This window comes from Sorex araneus, chromosome 1 (assembly GCF_027595985.1).
Source record: "Sorex araneus isolate mSorAra2 chromosome 1, mSorAra2.pri, whole genome shotgun sequence".
In the NCBI taxonomy this organism is placed as follows: Eukaryota; Metazoa; Chordata; class Mammalia; order Eulipotyphla; family Soricidae; genus Sorex; species Sorex araneus.
The window spans coordinates 240,531,799-240,553,400 of record NC_073302.1 but is presented as its reverse complement, the minus strand read 5'-3'; the positions used below and the strand labels follow the sequence as shown (position 1 = coordinate 240,553,400).

At 42.4% G+C, this 21,602-nt stretch overlaps 1 protein-coding gene across 1 annotated transcript; it reads left to right on the top strand.

Moving 5' to 3' along the window:
* The first annotated feature begins 2,052 nt into the window (after nt 1-2,052).
* POMP (proteasome maturation protein) lies at nt 2,053-20,204 on the top strand. The gene is given in 6 exon segments (XM_004604553.2): nt 2,053-2,313; nt 5,988-6,085; nt 8,377-8,437; nt 10,686-10,787; nt 13,175-13,268; nt 20,059-20,204. Coding segments are annotated over 6 exon segments (669 nt in total). The 5' UTR covers nt 2,053-2,067; the 3' UTR covers nt 20,127-20,204.
* Nucleotides 20,205-21,602: the final 1,398 nt, after the last annotated feature.

Here is a 21,602-nt window from a genome sequence, read left to right as displayed (position 1 = left end):
AGGTTTAAATATCCAATGTGGCTATTCTGAAGAGCCAGAAGACAAGAGCCAGAAGTACAACAACCCAGAATACTGAGAATGAAGCTATGTTTACTATAAGGTTTAGGACCATAGCAGTGGATAGAAAACAACACATCAGTTTTGCACCAACCTCCTTAAAATTTTTCAGTGCTTTACTTTAATGTGTTTTTGGCTTGAGGGCTATGCTGTGTTGAGGGGTTACTCACTCCTAGCAGTGGGGCTCAGAACCACATTGATGCTGGGGACAGATCCTGGGTTATTAGTGTGCAAGGCAAGCATCCTACTTGCTGTATTATTTCTTTGGCCTGGCTTTAATATAGTTTTTTCTTTTTGGGTCACACTCAACAATGTTCAGTGGCTATGCCTAACTCTGCACTCAGAAATTACTCCTGGCGGTGCTCCAGGGACCATATGGGAGGCCGGGTATAGAACCTAGTTCACCTGCATGCAAGGCAAATCCCGGACCTCCAGTACTACTGCCCCGCTTATTTATTAATTTTTTTAAAACACTGAGGTGGGGGCAGGGTCACAGAGGAAGGTGCCAAGGATCAAATTCGGGGCCTTAAAGTTGCTAGGCATATTGCTTTTGCCATTTGAGCTACCACCTACCATCTTCAGTGTTTTTTTTTTTTTTGTGTGTGTGTGTGTGTGTGTGTGGCAAGGTAGGGGGGTGGGGGGGGGCTGGAGGATTCCCCAGTGGTGCTGGGACCACCAGAACTACATGCTATGGTTCTCAGGGAGCCCTGCGGATGTTCTCATGGGTATTGAACAGTATGACTGCTTCTTCAATGGCTTTAGGGGGCGGGGCTGGGATGGGGTGCGGGGGGGGGGGGGGGGGGGGGGGGGGAGGCAGAAGTGTGGAGGAAGGGCCACTTCCAACACTACCTAGTCTGCCCTTGTGGCCTGACAGTTCCATGCACTGACCTGACAGCGTTGATGCTGGGAATTTCGCAGGTGCTAGATAGAATGGTGATGCATGGGAAGGGAAGGAATTTGGGACCTGATGCCATGTACTCAAACTCTGAGTTATCTCTATCACTGTCATAGGCTTTCTAAGGATAAAGGCTTATCTTTAATCAGGCACATCAAAGCCTTCATAATAAACTTGATATTGCTTGCTTACCGCATCTCACTCTTCATCTTGCCCTTTGAATTTTATTCACACGGGCTTTGTTTTCCGTTTCAGATTTTGCTGCAAATTTGCTTGTAATCTTCTCTCACATACCCTCCTGCCTCAAATTAGTTTGTCAGTCTTTTTTTCTCTTTTTCTTTTTGTGGGCCACACCCGGCACCACTCAGAGCTTACTCCTGGCTCTGTGGTCAGGTATCAGTCCTGGTTGGCTTGAGGGATCATAAGGGGTGCTGAAGATCAAACCCTGGGCAGCCGCCTGCAAGCCCTACCTGCTGCACTGTGGCTCCAGCAGCTCACTCTTTGGTTACCATTCAAGGACTGTCTTCATCATATGACACAGGATAAACACATTTTATTATACACATACAAGTAATAAGTGTACTGTTACAATCATCAGATGAATCCCTGGGCATATCTACTTAATCTCTTATATCTTGGTTTCTTTGCCTGAACACTTGGGGTAATAGTAATATTGCATAGCACTATTGAAAGGTGTTGGAAAGCAATTCAAATACTTAGATCTGTGCTAATAGACGGTAAATCATATCATAGACGTCAGAAATGATCATATATAACTAACTGGTGATCATCACCATCACCATCACCACGACCACCACCCCGCTGCCCTGCTCCTCCAGCCTACGGAAACCTCGTCTGTCCTACCCTTCACTCCCCAGAATCTTGCACATAGTGACACTTCGAATGAAAAGGTCACGGGGATTGGCCAACGCCTTGCGTTCCACTTTTTGCCTTACTAGGTGAACGATCGAGAGGAAATCCCATCTCCATCGCAGTCTCACTCCCCCTTATTAAAACTTCGAATAACCACTTCTAAGAGGTTTTCTATCTTGGAACACGACGCACGTACCGAAATGCCCACCTCGTAGTGCGCAAACAGGGGATGTTTATTACTAATGAGGCCCGCGGCACGTCTCGTCCCCAGCCTCGCAGCGCCCTTGGCCTCCCAGCCCAGGGGACCCGAGGCGTGGGAGTCCCGGCCCCGCGCGGCTCCCTCCGGCGCCCAGCGCCCTCCTTCCTTCCTAGCCCGGACGGACGCACTTCCGGCGGATGTGGGGGGGCACACCGGAAACGGAAGTGAGTGGCGAGGCTGGCTGACGGGAACGGGGCTCTAAGACTCCTCGCAGAGCGATTTGAAGATGGTGAGTGAAGCCCCCGGTGACTCCCAGCGGGTTCGGGCCCGTGGCCCGACAGGCTGCTGGTCGCCGTCCCCGCCCTGTCTCTGGCGGCGGCGGCTGTAGCAGCGGCGACGAGGCAGGTCTCGGACGCCATGATGTGTCGAGTCACGGGGTTGAGGGGTTCGTGGCCGTCGCCCTCTCCCTCCCTCCCTCCTCCGGTGCCGCGCTCGTGCGTGGGGCTGGGAAGGACGAATCCGAAAGTGCGACCGGGCGTGGGGACCCCGCGGCGTCGCCGGCGCGAGAACTCGGGGAGAACCCGTGTCTCCTTGCCCAGCGCGCCTGCCACGGGAACGCCGCGCAGCGCCGCAGTGCGCGGGGCCAGCGTGCCTGACGGCGGAGGGCGCCCAGGCAGGCGGTGGCGGCGCTTCTCCTTCGCGCAGGAGAGCGAGCGAGCGAGCGAGCGAGCTCTCCCTCCCCTCTCTCCCTCCTCTCTCTTCCCCTTCTCTCTCTCTCCCCTCCCCCCTCTCTCCACCCCCCCCCCCCACCGCCGGATCAGCTTTTCGCTTAGCAAGTCACCTGGGTGACCCGGGTTCCATCCCCGGCACCACATAGGGCTGTGTCGTTGCTCCCCCCGCCCCCCAACAGAGTGGGAGTGGTCCCGAGGACAGCCGGGGGTGCCCCCCTCCCCCAAAACCAGAGCCTGGAACATGCTCTCCCTCGCTCGCTGCGGTAGAGAAGTGGAGGGCCCAGAGACTGTCCCCGAGCGTGGGGCCAGTCTCGGGCTGTTGTTGGCTGGGAAGGTCAGAGCTCGTGCGACTCGAGCCCCGGAAGAGTCGAGGTGATAACCGGGGCTGCGAGTCTGTGTCCCTGGCGGACTCCCCTCCTGTTATCGGGGCGCTATTTCAGCACAGTATTATTGACATGAGAGTGTCAGGTGCACCATGTGCTCAGCAGCCCTCCACCAGTGCCCCAGGTTCACCCGTCCCCATCCTTGAACTCAAAGTTTGAGGGTGCACATCGTTTTTGACACATGCACTTGCCTCATCTCTAGTCCCCACAATGCCCGCCTGCCCTGATTGGTGCCCTTCTGTTAACCCGTCAGTCTCCTCGGCACCTTTCTCCCGTATCCCATGTCTAAATCCCTTTCTGGACAGCGTTATTTCTATATGCCAGGACCCAGGGCTTCTCCGCACTGATGCCATCCGTTTCCTTTTCATACTCTCAGTTTGTGTCTTAACAGCTTTGATGGGGGCGAGTTAAGTGCTTTTACGAATATGCAGAATTGGAAAGTGGGAGTTTAGAAGCAGGCCTCCATTGGAGTGCTGTTGACATCATTTTTCAGGTGCGAGACCCTGGACTGGGCATGGTATATTGAGACAAGGGATCAGGACCAAATAAATGCACAGAGATTGAAGAAATCAGTGAAAAGGGCTGGAGAGATAGTACAGATTGGGTGGGGCGCTTGGCTTATATGTATCTGACTTGAGTTCAGTCCCTGGCACCACATATGGTTCCCTGAGTGCAAAGCCAGGACTTAGCCTTGGGCACTGCTGGGTGTGTCCTCTCTCCTCCGTCCAGTAACAAACCATGTAGTGAAAAGCTGGTTTCTCAGAATAATCACTTCCAGAGTACTTTAAGATTAGACACCAAACTTGAACTTTGTACATCCCCCCCCCCATTGAAGGGATTTTTTTCATCAAGTTAGCAAGTCTTTTACCTCTTGTAACATTTATTAGACTTTATTTATCGTTATTAGATAAAACCCCGAAAAGTAATCCTGTATTTTCATAATCGTGGTAGAGTACCTGCTGTATAGTTCATGCTTAATAAATTTTGGGTGATTATGTGTTTTAAATACAGTTGTGATAATTCATCAGTACCTTGTAAGAGCCTAGCAAGCTACCTGTGGCGTATTCTATATGCCAAAATACAGTAATGATAGGTTTAGCTCCCCTGACCCTGAAAGAACCTCCAATCATTGGTAAGACGAGTAAGGAGAGGCTGCTAAAATCTCAGGGCTGGGAGAAACAGAGACATTACTGGTGCCCACTCGAGTAGAACAACGGGATAACAGTGATATACAGTGATGCCTTGTACTAAGTAATTATTTTGCTGTGTTTTACACTAATGAGATTAGATATATTTCTTTTGGGGGAGGGATGCTTCGAGTCAATTCAAGACCCCCACACGGGAGCCTTGAGTCTTCGGCTATAATTTTTGTAGGTGGTACCTTCCTCTTAATAGAAACAAAAACTATCTGAAATTTTTTCCACATTAGTCTGTTTCACTCTCTTCTAGCCATACTTTCTGTTCTTACCCTGCTACTTGTTCTTCCTTGTTTTTAAGAAATGATTTTTTCAGTTTTTTTTTTCATTGTGTGCTAATACACATTACAATCTGAGGGAAGATCTTTCAAATAAAATCTGATCATAGTTTATAGGTTTTTGGTGTTTTTTTTTTCCCCCAGTGGGCCTCATCTGGAGTTGCTCAAGGCTTACTCCTCAATCTACACTGAGGGATCACTCCTGGTGTCCCGGGGAACCAAATGGGGTGCTGGGGATTGAACCTGACTCAGCTGCATGCAAGACAAGTGTCCTTCCCACTGTACTATTTCCCAGGCCCTGAATATGATTATGTTTAAGGTTTTTTATTTTCTATCCTTGACTTTGCCTCTCTTATGCATGTAGCCAGTTATTTCAAACCCTTTGTAATTTGTTTTCTTCTATTTTCAGATCTTTATGTTTGTTTGAAGTTTGTTTTTCTGAAATTCCTACCTCACTAATATTCCTACCTCACTGATAATATTTATTTTCTGTGTGATGATTCTTTTTTCCCCTGTTTTTTATTACGATTTCATAGTTTGCAGTTGTATTGAAGTCATTTTTGTTCGTGCAGTGCTGCTATACCAATCCTCCACTTAGGTGTCAAGATTGCTTCACTATTGGAATGTGTTCTAATCTGATAGTACTTTCACCAAATTTGATAGTATTCATTGTACTAGGTATTTCTACTGATGCTAAAAGCTCAGTCTGTTTAGATGAGGTTTTTTGATGGCAGAGAACTGTTCTTTTTAAATGCCTAACAGTGTTTTTAAGGGTGTCCCATATGGTATCACCAAAAACTACCAGGCTTCTGTTACAGAGCCAGAGCAAGGAGAGGCCTCTGAGCACCAATGGATGTGGCCCCCAAATAAGCCAGAATATGTGAATTAAAAGCCGGCCTCAAATGCTAGGGGAAAAGACAGCTCAGTTAGAGAAGGGAACACTAAGTAAAGGGGTGTGTGGAGGACCCACTGTGGTTGGGAGATACGTGCAGAATGTAGACTATAGATCAAACACAATGGCCACTCAATGCCTCGATTGCAAACTACAACACGCAAAAGAAAAGAGAGGACAAAAGGGAATGCTCTGCCACAGAAGCGGGGTTGGAGGGGGGATGGGGTGGTGGTGGTGGAAGGGATGCTGGGACCATTGGTGGTAGAAAATGGGCACTGGTGGAGGGATGGGTACTCCATCACTGTATGACTGAAATGGAAGCACGAAAGTTTGTAAGTATGTAACTGTACTTCAAGTGATTCACTAATAATAATTTTTTTTACTTGACTAAAAAAACTTAGTGAATTAAAATTGTGAATTAAATTTTATCCTTATGTGAAATTAAAATTTACCTTTAATGCACCATACATTTTTTAATTGTAGAATGCCAGAGGACTTGGATCTCAGCTAAAGGACAGCATTCCAGTTACTGAACTTTCAGCAAGTGGACCTTTTGAAAATCATGATCTTCTTCGAAAAGGGTACATTGTGGGGCCATGTCTTTAATGCCTCTGGAATTCAAAATATTTAAATATTTTGATAGACCTGAAATATTTATATGATTTGGAAGACAGTATACCTTACACAGAAGAAGGGCTGCAGAGGCTTAGATGTTTTCTCAAGTTAAAGAGGTAGCACTGTAGCACTGTCATCCCGTTGTTCCTTGATTTGCTTGAGCGGGCACCAGTAACATCTCCATTGTGACATACATTAACAGTAACAGTAACTGTGGTTACTGTTTTTGGTACATCAAATATGCCATGGGTAGCTTGCCAGACTCTGCTGTGCGGGCGGGATATGCTCGGTAGCTTACTGGGCTCCGGGAGGGACGGAACAATCAAACCCGGGTCAGCCACATGCAAGGCCAACACCCTACCCGCAATGCTATCGCTCCAGTCCAGTTAAAGAGGTATCTTTTCAGATTCCTATTACAGATTCCCTGGATAGTGCATCCTTTGGGGAGATGTTTCCCTATGGCATGATTTAGTAGAATTCTTTTTTTTTTTTTTAAATTTTATTTTATTTATTTATTTTTTTTGCTTTTTGGGTCACACCCAGCAATGCTCAGGGGTTACTCCTGGCTTTTGCACTCAGGAATTACTCCTGGCAGTGCTTGGGGGACCATATGGGATGCCGGGGATCGAACCCGGGTCGGCCGCGTGCAAGGCAAACGCCCTACCCACTGTGCTATCGCTCCGGCCCCTTTTTTTTTTTTTTTTTTTTTTTGTTACAATAACTTGCAAAGATACTAGAACATAGTTATGAGCATGAACTATAGGGTTAGTTCATTTGGGTTTTCAGCCTGCTATTTACTGGAGGTATGTCTTTGGGCAAGTTATTCAATTCCTATATTTCTCAGTGCCCTCGTGCCCTCTATGAAGTAGAGATTGTACATAGTGTTTGTCCTATTTCGAGGAATGAGTTAATGCATGAAAAATATTTAGAACAGACTTGACATTAGTAAATAATGTCAATTGCTATTTTTCTTTTCTAGTTTCAGCACAGTTATACCACTACCCTCTAATTCCTTTTCATTTTATATGCGTAGGTCTCGCTTTCTGGTAACTTTTCTTGGCTGGTTGCATTTCTGCTTAATCCAATAAAAATGATGTGATTCTCCTTTAAACTTTGATTTTTAAGTTAATTTTAAGTTGTTTTATAGTATTAAAGTAGACTATAATACTGGTATTTGGGGATAGCTATAGCACCTTGTATATAACCTTTCCTTTTTGTAGTGAAAGATTTGGTATATATACCCTTTGGTATTGGAGATATAATTTGATTTATATCAAATGCATAATATGGCTAGAAACAAGTCTTGATAATTTCCTTTATTTATTTATTGTTTTAACATTAAATGCTCCTTTTATCCCCTAGACTTTAAGAGTGTTAGGAGCAGAACCATTTTCTAATTACACTTCTGGAGTAATCTGTACAAAGGCTATTCAATAAATGATTATTGCAGGATTTCTTAGGTATCCCTCAGCTCCCAAATTATTATCCTGATTTGTATAATAAATTCATCAGTTTTTTGTATTTAGAGGGGTCTAGTGGTTCTGTGTATTTTCTATCACATTTTATACTTAGTTGGTACTCAGTAGATTTAAACATTGTTCAAGTTGTGTTTTAAAAGATATTTTTCATATTAAATATGCACTGGATCAAAGCAGCAGAGGTTTATAAGCATGTCATCAAAATAGTTGCTATAAATACACTTTGTTATTGAATTACTCCTAGGTAAAGGGTGTTATTTAGCACAATTTTGGGGAGGTTTTTCCTTAGTCAGTTGAAATTTTAACTGTTACCAGAATATGTGTGTTTTGGGCTAGAGAGAGAACACAGCAGGTAAGGCACATGAAGCAGATCATGCCTTCCTGGGTATGATCCCTGGTGCCACATACAGTCCCCAGAGCCCTGCTAGGAGTGGCTCCTGGGCATAAAACTGGATGTAAACCTTAGCCCCACTAGGTATGACCCAAAAACAAAAAATGAGAGGATATATTTTGAAATAATGATAATACAGTAAAATTGTTCCCCCCTTATTATATGGTTATATTACTTCTAATTCATTTTAAATTATTGCAAGGTTTATAATTGAAACCTAATTATTATTAGATTATGGTTCCGATAACCACCATCATAGTCAAGATGTAGAATAGTTTCATCCCCCATGAAGTATTCCATCATGCATTACATTGCAGTTACAAACCCTGATTTTGATGGTTGGCTTATCAAGTAATAGTTAATTGGACTTTTGAATGTTTTTTTCCAGTTTTTCTTGTGTCAAAAATGAACTTTTGCCCAGTCATCCTCTTGAATTATCAGAAAAAAATGTAAGTATGCTACTTGTGTATCTCTAGTAGAACACTTTAATAACAGTTCTGTGGTTTTTTATCTGCTGTGATTTGACAATTACTTGGTCAAGAAAAACTTAGAAAATGACAAAGAATTATCAGAAAATTAATTGGTTTTCTAGTGTTCTTGCTGTGCAGGGAGTGAGTCTTTGTAGTTACCCCCTGAAAGATGTTGAGGAGATTAAGCTAGTGGTTGCTCTGTGTCTTTTCCAACCATCCTCACAGAAGACAGGAGGAATAACGGTGAGTAGCGTGTAATTTGCTGGGTAGAGCTGTCATGGTGACCATGTAAGCGTGCTTCAGGAACTGGTATGGGCCCTTAATATGGCACAGGTCAGGGGTGGAGGCTGCTGGAACTCATCTTGTAGGGAGGGGCTCTTCCTCCAGTTTCAGTTCTGCCTTCCATTCTGAATAGGCCTGGTGATACCAGCTGGAGGCATACCTCACCATGAATGGTGGAGCAGCAAACAGGTTAGGAAGGAGCTGTGGTGTGTGCCCTTAATATGGCATAGGCTGGGTATGGGTGTTGCTGACTATGTATTTTAATTAGAACTTCATATTATGTTTCCATGATAAAATTCTGAATAAAGAACCATCATGCCAAAATTTGGTTATCAGCCAAAGTAATTAAAAAACAATTGTTAGATATCTTACTAATAACCCAAGGTCATGTCATAAATGAGTGCTAATCTCAGTAAATTTTTGATCAAGTTTTTGTTTTTTGGACCATACCCAAAATTTAGGGGCTTCTCCTGGCTCTGGCTTAGGGGACCAGGGTGTGCCAGGGACTGAGTCTGCACATCCCTTATGCAGAGCATGTACTCAGCCCTTCCGAGCTATCTCTACAGCGCTGAACTTTTTTTTTTTTTTTTGAGTGGGAGGGTCATGATTTAAAAAATCACGATCATGATCACGAAATCCCGTTAATCACCGATTTCTCAGGCGGGCTCAGTAACATCTCATTTTGTCCTTTCCCTGAGATCTTAGAAGTCCATTTTGACTCAGCCCTCCTAACGATGTTGCACTGGGGGCTCTTCTGGGAATGAGATCCAGCTTGTTGTTAACTGGATTTTGCATATGAATACACCATGGGAAGCTTGCAAGGTTGTCCCATGTGGGCAGGAAACTCAAAAGATTGCCTGTTACTCCCAGAGGGAGAAGAAGGCTAAAGATATTGCTTCTTAAGAAGACTTAAGACTTAAGAGCAAGATCCCAGAAGCGATTTTAAAAATACCAACAACAAAAGAACAGGGTTTACAGGTGTGCATTTGAGAAGTTTCAGTTTTGATTCCAGACCAATAAAGTAAGGTATGCAATAGTCTAGTTTCCTAGTGAATACAAAGTTACACTATGCTGTAGTTCATTAGGTATTTAATAATATGTCTAGAAAATAATACAATATGTTCATTAAATCTAACAGGAATACAAAGTGAACATAACTATTGAAAAATGGCACAAAATAGCCTTGTAATACACATTGCCCACTGATCTGTAATTTTTTAATAAAGGTAATATCTGAAGTGCAATAAAATGGAAGTATTCCTGTAATGTTACAGAAGTCACTTTATTATTCATTGTATGTAATTATATTTTTAGTGTATATCCCCTATTCTTCAGAGCCGTTAGAGGAAATCATATGTCCATCAGTCAAGTTGATTCATTTTGCTTGAAGAATTTTTTGCTATTAAAGTGCCATAAAAGTTTTAAGAAGTGATATCAATGTTCAACAAAAGTATGATTGTAGTAGAAAAATTGTTTATCAATACCCAATCAATATGGACAGAATTTTGGATTCCCCTCACCATCAAAAAAGTGCAGTTTTCATGTTGTAGTTTAATAGGATCCTATGATGGGTCTGATGATAGCTTTTATCAGAGCGTTTGAAATACATGTGTTCAAAATTATGCTCTCTTGTCATCCTTTATTTCTGCATAATTATTTTTACCTTCTGACACTACTATAGTAATTCTAATCAAAACAACTAAAATGTGATTGTGCGATATACTTTTGTATATTACAAAATACACTTTTGTAATGTGAAAAACATTTCTTAAATTACTATTTTTGTAAATTTAGACAAAAATTTGGTAATTTTACATTATTAAAGTCCTCCTGCATTCAATTAGGGCTACTAAAATCTTTCAAGAGTATTATTTATATGTCAGTGTTAGCCATTTTAAATTTAGAACGATGACTATAAATTTAAAATGACTTTTTTTTTTTGTAGTTTCAGCTCAACCAAGATAAGATGAATTTTTCCACACTGAGAAACATTCAGGGACTGTTTGCTCCACTAAAATTGCAAATGGAGTTTAAGGCAGTGCAGCAGGTGAGTTCTTGGGTATCAGTTACATCTATTACCTACTTGAGTCAGCTGTAAGGGTCCTTCTGTTTTGAGAGTAGCTATACAAACCTTATCTTCTCTTCTTTATTATAGTTTAGTCTACTTTTGCCTTTGCTGTTCTTGCCACCTATTTTTAAATGAAGTTTTGACAATTTAGAAAATACTTAATAAATTTTATAGTATTTGGAAAAATTTTTAGTCTGGTTATGTTTCTTGGGGGGGAAAATCTTATTTGGCCCCTTGGGTTATAAGGTATTGATTACTTTTTAAGATATTACTATTATTTAGACCTAGGCATCTGTTACTCATATTATTCTTCTTGAAAGTATCCAGTATTACCTGGACTCATTTCAGTTGTAACTACTAAATATCAAAGAACTTAAAAACTGATGGGGCTGGAGCAATAGCACAGCGGGTAGGGCGTTTGCCTTGCACGCGGCCGACCTGGGTTTGATTCCCAGCATCCCATATGGTCCCCTGAGCACCGCCAGGGGTAATTCCTGAGTGCAGAGCCAGGATTAACCCCTGTGCATCGCCGGGTGTGACCCAAAAAGAAAAAAAAAAAAAGAACTTAAAAACTGAGAATGTAATTTGTCACATTCAAGTTTGTTAAATAACTGTGCAACTGGCTATACTATCCAGACACTTTAATCACAATATACTATTGTTTTGAGAGGAAGGTGCTGTTGCCCTATTTCACATCTGATAAAGTTAAAAGTGAGATAGAGGACACTTTTTTGAATCACCGTAAGGTATAGTAATAAAGCTTTTATGTTCGAGTTTGTCATACAATGATTGAACACCCATCCCTTCACCAGTATACATTTCCCACCACCATTGTCCCCAGTATCCCCACCCCGCCTACCCCCTACCCTTATCCCAACCCTCCCCCTGACTGTATGGCAGACAGTTTCCCTCGTACTCTCTCTCTACTTTTGGGCATTATGGTTTGCAATATGCAATATGAGAGACTATCACCTTTTGTCCTTTATCTACTTTTGGCACACATCTTCCATCCCGAGTTATCCCTCCAACCATCATTGACTTAGTGATCCCTTCTTTATTCTAGCTGCCTTCCCCAGCTCATGAAGCAGGCTTCCAACTATGGAGCAGTGTTCCTGGCCCTTGTCTCTACTGTCCTTGGATGTCATTCTCATATGTTACTTTATATTCTACAAATTAATGCAGTCATTCTGTCTGTCCCTCTCTTTCTGACTCATTTCACTTCTATGCCAACACTGGTTGTGGAACACTGGTTCCACATCTATGTCAACACTGGTTATTCTTGTTCTTTTTGATGTATGCCAGTTGATATAGGACACTTACACAAAACTATTGGATCCATAAATTGTAAAATCAGAATTAGAAGCTTACCTAATTTCATCATCATACTGTTATTAGGAAATAAGAATCATCATGGTGTTAGGCTCCGGGAGTTTTCATTTTATTGCATGTTTGTTGTGGTTTTTCTGGACACAAGCAGTCTCCCAAATGTACAGATACGATGGGATACGAAATAGTGATAACAACTACTTTTAGGGTTGGAGATACAGTACAACAGGTAGGGCACCTGCTTTGCATGCTGCTGGCCCGGGTTTGATCCGTGGCATCCTGTATGGTCTTCTAAGCACTGTCAGGAGTAATTCCTGATTGTTGAGCCAGGAATATTACCTGAGCATTGCCATGTATGGTGGCATGGCAATGGCAACCCCTCAACAACAAAACTAATGTCGATGTCTTTAGATATTTTGGGTTAAAGTTTTGAAAAATTTTTTTAAAACTTGTTATAGGTAAAAATATGTTCCCCCACTAGTTAAATTGATATTTTCTTTATTGAGTGAATTTCATAAATGAGCATGGCTAGGAGTGTAGCCTAGCAACAGAGCAAGTACTTTGTATGTGTATGGTCCTAGGTTTGATCCCAGCACCAATACAGAAATGGAAAAATGTGCAGCTGGATGGTAGCTCAATGGGATGGAACATTGGCTTTTGGTCCCCAGCACTCCACAGCTTAGTACCATTGATTGCTAGGTGAGCCCAGCACTGCTGAACCTGAGTAGCCCAAAATTGCTAGGTCTGAACTCCACATATCAGGCCTGGACAGTGAGCATGACCACTGTGACCCCTGGGCTTTTCAAGCACTGCTGAGGAGATGACTGTCAAAAATAATTTTTATTTGAGTGTGTGTTGGGGCCTCATTTGACCTGTTACTTGGGGTCTGTTCCTGGTGGTACTCAGGTACCAAGAAGTCTTTGAGTGTGTTTTCAATCTAAAAAATAGTATTTTGAAAGAGTAAAGAATGTGAAATTAGATTACATGTTGTCCTGCCACCTTGTCCTTTCTCATCTTGTTCCTTTGTATTTTCTTCAAAGGTTCAGCGTCTTCCTTTTCTTCCAAGCTCAAACCTTTCCTTGGATATTTTGAGGGGTAGTGATGAGACTATTGGATTTGAAGATATACTTAATGGCAAGTATCATTCATTTCTTTTTATATAACCACAGTAATGTGCAAGGCAACATCAACAAACAAAACAGCATTTTTATTCTTATTGAGCTTATACCTGATTGCATTCAATAAAGTAGTTACAGAAGTGGATGGAATTTAATGGTAATAATTTGTTTTTAGCTTCCTTTTTAAAAGTTGGTGGGTTGGAACCACTGATGTTGTAAATTACCACTCTGGATAAGAACTATATGCTGAAAGTAGGTAAAGGAACAAACATGATAACCTCGAAGTATCTGTATTGCAAACCATAATGCCCAAAAGGGGAGAGAGAGGTGGGGGGAAGAGGAGTGGGCCTGCCATAGAGGTAGGGTGGGGGTGAGGTGACATTCATTGGTGGTGGGAAATGTACACTGATGGAGGGATGAGTGTTGGAACATTGTGACTGAAACTGATCATGAACAGCTTTGTAACTTTATCCCACAGTGACTCAATTAAAAAAAAAATGTTGGTTGGAGCCTGAGAGATAAACTGGAAGGATGGGGGTGCATTACTTGCATGTGGAAGCCTTAAGCTTGGTCTCCAGTCTCTATGAGGGTAGTGGTACCTATGACTGCTCCTTGCCTCCTGTCCCCAACTACTAGACCTGACTCAGTATCACCTGAAGTTGGCCCTGGCCCTTGACTACTGTTAGTGTGTTCCACTCCCCCCACACACATCAGGCAAAAAAATGAAGATAATTTAGAGTGCTTGGGATGTGGCTCAGTGGTTTAATACCTAATATCCACCTTGGTAGGCAACCCCCACCCCCCAAAAAAGGGGGGGGAAGAGAGACGTAGACGTGTATGTGTGTGAGAGAGAGAGAAAGAGAAAGAGAGAGAGAGAGAGAGAGAGGAGAGAAGAGCGAGAGATATCAAAGTCTTGTGTTCAGCTTAATGATAGTCATTTCACGTCCTAAGGATAATGTTTGATGTGATTCTACTGAAAGGTGGAGACTTCGTTGCATTAATTCTTGTGTCCCCAGCATTTTATAAAGTGCTTGATCATAGTAAGTGTTGAAAGCTTGTTTACCACATTCTTAAAGCTTTTGAGTCAAGAAGGGATTTTTAAATCTAAAATTAGAAGGAAGGCTAGGAATATGGATCAGTAGTTGAGCGAATGCCTCATGTGTCTGAGTCCCTGAGTTCAATCCTCAGTACCACAAAAATAAGATCATCATTAAAAAATTGATATGAAATGATTTTTTTAACCTAAACACTATCTGATGACTGTTAAACTATGGTGGAAATCTGTATATTTCTCAAGTGTACATTTTTTGAAATATTGGAGGTGGTGGACTTTTGCTTGTTTATCAGTGAAGTGCTTGGTCAAAAAAAATCTTCCCTTATTACAAAGAAGGGAAGGGAATATGAGAAGACTTAATTATTTCATAAAGTCAATCTCAGTCCTGTAAATAGATGAATCTAATTAAGCGTTTTTTTTTTTATGTCAGTACTGCTATTTATTCAGCCATTGATTAAGCTGATTGAACTGGGCATGAACTCCACATTACTTAAAAAAAAATTTTTTTTAATTGGATATTCGTGAGATAGAACACTACAAAGCTATTCATAATTGGGTTTCAGTCACACAAGATCCAGCACCCATCCCTCCACTAGTGTCCACTGTTTCCCCACCACCATACCGTAACCCCCAACCCACTAACCCCAGCCTCCCTCTATGGGAGGCACTTTCCTTCTTTCTCTCTCTCTCTCTCTCTCTCTCTCTCTCTCTCTCTCTCTCTCTCTCTCTCTCTCTCTCTCTCTCTCTCTCTCTCTCTCTCTCTCTCTCTCTCTCTCTCTCTCTCTCTCTCTCTCTCTCTCTCTCTCTCTCTCTCTCTCTCTCTCTCTCTCTCTCTCTCTCTCTCTCTCTCTCTCTCTCTCTCTCCTCTCCCTCCCTCCTCCTCTCTCCCTCTCTCCCTCTCCCTCTCCCTCTCCCTCTCCCTCTCCCTCTCTCTCCTTTTTCCTTTTATACATTGTTTCACAGTACAGGTGCTAAGAGATCATGGTGTTTGTTCAGAGCATTCAGTATTTTTATCGAGATGGTAAGGCTGGAGGAGCTTTTCAGTTGGGTGGCAGCTTTGGGGTGTGTATGTGACTGCTGAGGCTTACAGAAGTACAGGGAGGTGAGGGGAGGTAGCCCACCCCAACTCTGAGAAAGCCTGGAGGTTTTAGTCACAAAACCCGCATACCCGAACTTTTAACAGATTATATCTTGGTGAGGTCTGTCCTGAGACGGTGGAGTTTTTGGATTGTGGAAGCAAGTGGCTGCTGGGGGCTCTGCTTGGGCGGGCCACCAGGCCAACCCACCATGTTCCGATTTACTCCAGTCTGTTCAGCTATGCGCAGATCCGAGGATCACTGGCTTTTGATCTCTTTTGAGATTTATCTATGGGTCTCTGAAATAAGGCCAATAAATGAGCTGGTAGAGCTGAACTGGAGGTGATTTGTGGGTCTGGCTCCCACATACCTACCTTTTGTCTGTTTAATTTCTTGGTAAACTTGGTCCCAAGTTGTTGGGGTTTGGCCAAAGGCACAGTGGCAATTTTGGGGTGTCAGGAAGCATGAAATCACCATCAAGCTACTGATGCACTTGCCCCACAGGTACAGGTTGACCTGTTGGCGGCAACATACCCCCAATTTAAGCAATTTTTAAATTTTGTTTGGGGGCTACACGTACTGGTGCTGAAGATCTCTTAAATCTTGGCTCTGTTTTCAGGGATCATTCCTGGCAATGCTTGGGAGTATGTGGTGCCAGGGATACTGGGGTTAGAAGGCAAATACTTTCTGTCTGTAGAATCTCTCAGACCCCTCCCAATTAAGCAATTGTATCCAAATCATGAAGGTATTCCTGTAGGTGAGCCCCTAGGTTAAGTATCAACTGGGTATGTACTCATTAGGCAGAAGTATAATAAAGGGTCCCAAGGTTGTGGCTGATGGCATAGACCTTGCATGTGTGAACCTTGGATTTGATCTCTGGCATTGTACATCTCCTTCTTTGCCCCCAGCCCCAAGCTCCCTTTCACCTCAAATTCTGTAGATTTTTGAAAAAGAAAAGTTAAAATTGGAAATGACTCTAAACTCTAGTTGAGAATTCTATAGATAGCTGTGGAGAAGATTTTTAAATGCCAGGTGAAGCACCCTCTTTTGACAGGCTGTAGGATCTGTTGTCATTAGGTCTTCAGAAAAGTGTTCTGTTATGAGGGCTGGTGAGGCACATTGACTGTGTGAACTCTCTGAAGTCTCTCTCAAGTACTACATTTCCAGTTTTCATGGTGTCAGAAAAGGCCAGTCTAAGTTGCAAATTCTTTCAAGTCAAAACTGGCACAAGATTGAACAGTGAGGGGCTGGAGTGATAGTACTGGCACAAGATTGAACAGTGAGGGGCTGGAGTGATAGTACAGTGGGTATGGCACTTGCCTTGTATGTGGCACAGTCACTGGTTCTATATATAGTCCCCCACGCCCTACGTCTGACTCCTGAGAGCAGAGCCAGGAATAAGTCCTGAGCACCAGGACCCTCCCAAGTCCTCCCAACAAAAAAGATTAGACAGTGGGTGGTATAACTGTTTCAGGTGACCACATGTTTTGATCTGTTATGTTTGTTGGGTGTGGGCCTACAACTGCAGAATCCCTGTTCCCAAAACTATGATACTGGAACAATCAATTGCAAATGTTTGGATGGTTGTAGCCAGATACTGGAACAATTCAGAGTCCAGTCTAGTTCACAGGTACAATGCAAAAAAATCTTTAAAAAATGGTTAGGAACACAAATATCTGATGCCCACAGAAAAGGTATGTTGCTGGAATATTTGTTTTCACCTCATGCCACTTCTAAGTAATTCAAGTAAAATGATGAATTTACTCACAAATTAAGCCTAATTCTGTTAAGACATAGCCAGTAATACATGTGTCAATAACTTTCTGCTTAAGCATAGTAAAAGCATATCTAATAGATTGTTTTAATATTATGAATTAAAAGTTTTTCACTGGTTCTGCATTCAGTATTTATTTCTAGAGTGCTAACTGACATTTCTGTTAAAGCCTCAGTAACAAGCCAGCTTCCAAACAGTTGAGAGGAAAATGATTGCTTCTTGAGTTTTTTCAAGAAAACTTACTGCAGTACAAATACTTCAGTGAAAGGTTTTAACATTCATTGAATGAGGGGGGGGAGAGAGAGAGAGGGAGGGAAGGAGGGAGGGAGGGGGAGAGAGAGAGAAAGAAAGAGAAGGAAGGAAGGAAGGAAGGAAGGAAGGAAGGTAGGTGTGAGTGAGGGAGGGAGGGAGGGAGGAAGGAAGGAAGGAAGGAAGGAAGGAAGGAAGGAAGGAAGGAAGGAAGGAAGGAAGGAAGGAAGGAAGGAAGGGAGGGAGGGAGGGAGGGAGGGAGGGAGGGAGGGAGGGAGGGAGGGAGGGAGGGAGGGAGGGAGGGAGGGAGGGAGGGACAAACAGTTATTTTTGCACCACAAAGTGACTCAGTGTTTAATGCTGCAGGGCATAGTTACCTCAGAAAGGAAGTTACCTTAAAACTTGCTTAGGGGCTGGAGCAATAGCACAGCGGATAGGGCGTTTGCCTTGCACGTGGCCGACCCGGGTTTGAATCCCAGCATCCCATATGGTCCCCTGAGCACCGCCAGGGGTAATTCCTGAGTGCAGAGCCAGGAGTAACCCCTGTGCATCGCCGGGTGTGACCCAAAAAGCAAAAAAAAAAAAAAAAAAAAGGGAAATGAGATTCTTGATTGGCTTACTAAATGGTTGGGCTGCAGACAGTGAAAATCAATACCCATTCTCACCATTTTCAGGGGCTGGAAAATATCCAAACAGTCCATCAAAAGACTGGTATATGAAAAATAAAGATGTTTGCATGTTTGCTTCCTGCATGCATGGGAGAGACTCAGCAAAACTAATTCCTAGACTTCTCACTTCCAAAGGAGGAAATAGATATCTGAGGCCATTTTGGTGGGGAGGGAGAGGAGAGAGAGAGAGAGAAAAGAAAAGAAAATGACAGAACTGAGCTGTCCAAGAGCCCAGGTACACCTGAGTCCACCTCAGACTCTCCATTAGTTACTGGCAGAGCAGGCTAGAGTGGCACAGGTCAGGGCCTAGTTTATGTTGTATGTGGTTCTCTAGTACAAGTGACTAATAATAAGCAGCTACTTTGTTTTTTAATTTTTTAAAAATTTTTTATTAGTGAATCACTGTGAGGTACGGTTACAGACTTACAGTTTCGTGCTTGCGTTTCAGTCATATAATGATCAAGTACCCATTCCTCCACCAGTGCCATTCTCCAACACCAATGATTCCAGTATCCTTCCCACCACCCCCACCCCACCCCACCCCACCCCGCCTCTGTGGCAGGGCATTTCCTTTTGTTCTTGCTCTCCTTTTGGGTGTTGTGGTCTGCAATAGAGGTATTGAGTGGCCATCGTGTTTGGTCTATAGATTACTTTCGGCAGGCATCTCCCATCCCGAGCGGATCCTCCAAATACCCTTTACTTGGTATTCCATTCTATTTGAGCAGGCAGCTACTTTATTAAAGTGAAAACCCTTACAAGTTTATTTTTCAAGTTACATAAATGACTATACTCCTTGTTTAAAATTTTTAAATATTACAGTTAAAATTCAGTTCCATGATTGCCACCAAACCCACTTCTCTTCCACATTATGCTCCAGTGATTTATTTTTAGTGTTTTTACAGACTATTTTGTATCTTTGTACAAATGTGTGGTCAGAATTTGGCATCACTTAGTGTTTATTTTTTTAAACATGTCAAACTGCATCTTATGAATATCATTCAGTTCCTTTAATGAATGATGTTCTTATTAAAATGAAAGTGCTACAGTAGACACCTCTCCTATCCATGATACTCATAGCAGACATGTTTTAAGTTTAGATTTTGGATGCTTGTGATACTTCGGTTTGATAACAGTTTGTTCTGTTAGTGATAGTTGTGGCAGTGTCAGCTGTTGCTACAGCTAATTGTGTGATAGAAAGTTAAACAGAGGGTAAAGAGGCTTCACTGTCCTTAGGAATTTTACTGATGATAATCACTTATAAATGATCATTTAAAATTCCTTTTTTTAAAAAGAGCTTCATTTTAAATAAAGTTTAACAAAGGGCGTCATTTAGATAAAGTTAAAATAGGATTTGTCTGATTCATATATAAAAACAAATGAAGATATTTAAGGTTTTTTGCTTTAAAATTTTGATTTTTGTTAGTATGGAAGTCATAGAGCAAAAGATAGAAATTGTTCCTTGAATCATCTGTGAATCCACTGTAAAACTGAAACTTTGGAATTTAATATTTTAAAAAGTCAACCATATTAAGTTATTATGAAAGTATATTTCTATAGTAAAATGCTGCACTCCTGCCAGCATTACCGGGGGACTGGAGTAGACCCCTTATTCTCACCTGCACAGCATGAACTCCAGCTGACTGTGCTGTCTCCCCAGCCAGAATGTACCATTTTCTTTGTTTTGGGGCCATACCCATTGATGCTCAGTGGTTAATCCTGGCTTCACTCTCTGTAATCACTCCTGGCAGTGCTCAGGGGACCATCTGGGTTGCCAGGGGCCAAACCTGGGATATACCATTTTCAAGTGTACGGAAATCATGTACTGAAATCAGAAATCTACTTTCTGTCATTTTAGATCACATTAGATTTTGCCTGTTCTTGCCCGCTCAAATCGATGAGCAACGGGATAGATTTTCATGTAATTGGAATCAGTTATATGAAAATGTAACTTTTTTTGCTAATCTCTCACTGTTTCTCGTTTTCAGATCCATCACAGAGTGAACTCATGGGGGAGCCACACTTGATGGTGGAACATAAGCTTGGTTTGCTGTAATTCAGTGTGCCGCTGTGGAGGAAAATATAGAGGGCCTGCTTGTTGTCGATTGTCATCTTTTTACTGTAATTTGATGTGTACACCTAAAATGGTATCTGTGATCCTCTGAAATTTGTGAGGGAGGGGGGTCTTTGGTTTATGACCAGTTGGCAGCTGAAAATGCCAAAAGGAAGGTGACTTTAAAACTCCTATTTCATATGAGAACAATCATCTAGTATTTTTTTGCTAATGAGTATTACAAAACTGTACACAGTTCCAATTCAGCCTGTTTTCTAGGTGCTCCATTCATTTAATTAAAAAAATTATCAGTATTTGAGTTTGTGACCTTCATAGAACAAACATCTGTGATTTCTGTGGCAGAATAAATATGAACATCTTTAATGATATAGAATGGAGTTCATAGTGCTGGAGCACCTGCTTTGCATGCAGGAGCCTCTGGTTTGGTCTCTTACATTGAATTGTCCCCCAGCAACTCCAGGAATCTCTGAGAAGTGTGGGGAGTGTAGCCCCTGAGCACCACTGTTGTGGCTCTGAAACAATACAAAATTATATTTTAACTTATATTTTTTGTTTTTTTCTTTTAACTTTTTAAAAATTATTTTTTAATTAGTGAGTCACCGTGAGGGTACAGTTACAGATTTACACATTTTCGTGCTTGTGTTTCCCTCATACAATGTTTTGAGAGCCCATCCCTCCACCTGTGTCCATTCTCCGCCACCCAGTATCCCTCCCACCCCCAATCCCATCCCCCACACCCCACCCTTCTCTGTGGCAGGGCATTCCAATTTGTTCTCTCTCTTTTTTTGGGTTAACTTGTATTATTTTAGTTCATTAATACTCATAGCAGCTATTTGATTTAGTTTATTTAAATATAGGAGTACTGCTGTTTGTTCAGTACTTAATGAATAAACAAGTACTGGATCAATCGATTAAGCTGATTGAATTGAGCATGAACTCCATGTTACTTTTTTTTCAATTGAATCACCATGAGATGCAATTACAAAGCTTTTATGTCACTGATTCACCCATACAGTGACAATGATCGAACACCCATCCCTCTCACCAGTGCACACTTCCCACCACCAATGTCCCCAGTAAATCCCCCCAGCCCCCCATCCCACTCCTCATCCTGCCTCCATGGCAGACAATTTCCCCAATATTCTCTTTCTACTTTTGGGCATTGTTCTGCTCAAATTTTCCCACCACCATTCAAGCCTGCCTGCCAGGGGCAGATGCTAGATCATTTATTGTCCCTTGCGCATTTTGAATATCATAGGTGCCATGGCCTCATGCTTCTGGAATCCTAGATTGTAGATGGTTAGGTACCAGAGACATTTCTGTAGGGCACTAATCCATTTTGGGATTCAATTGGGCATCTTTGGATCAGGGCTATTAGTGCGCTAAGATTGTGGGTATGACACTATGGGTGTGACAGCCAGGCGGAGCCAGGGAAGGAATGCTCCATACCTCTGCCCT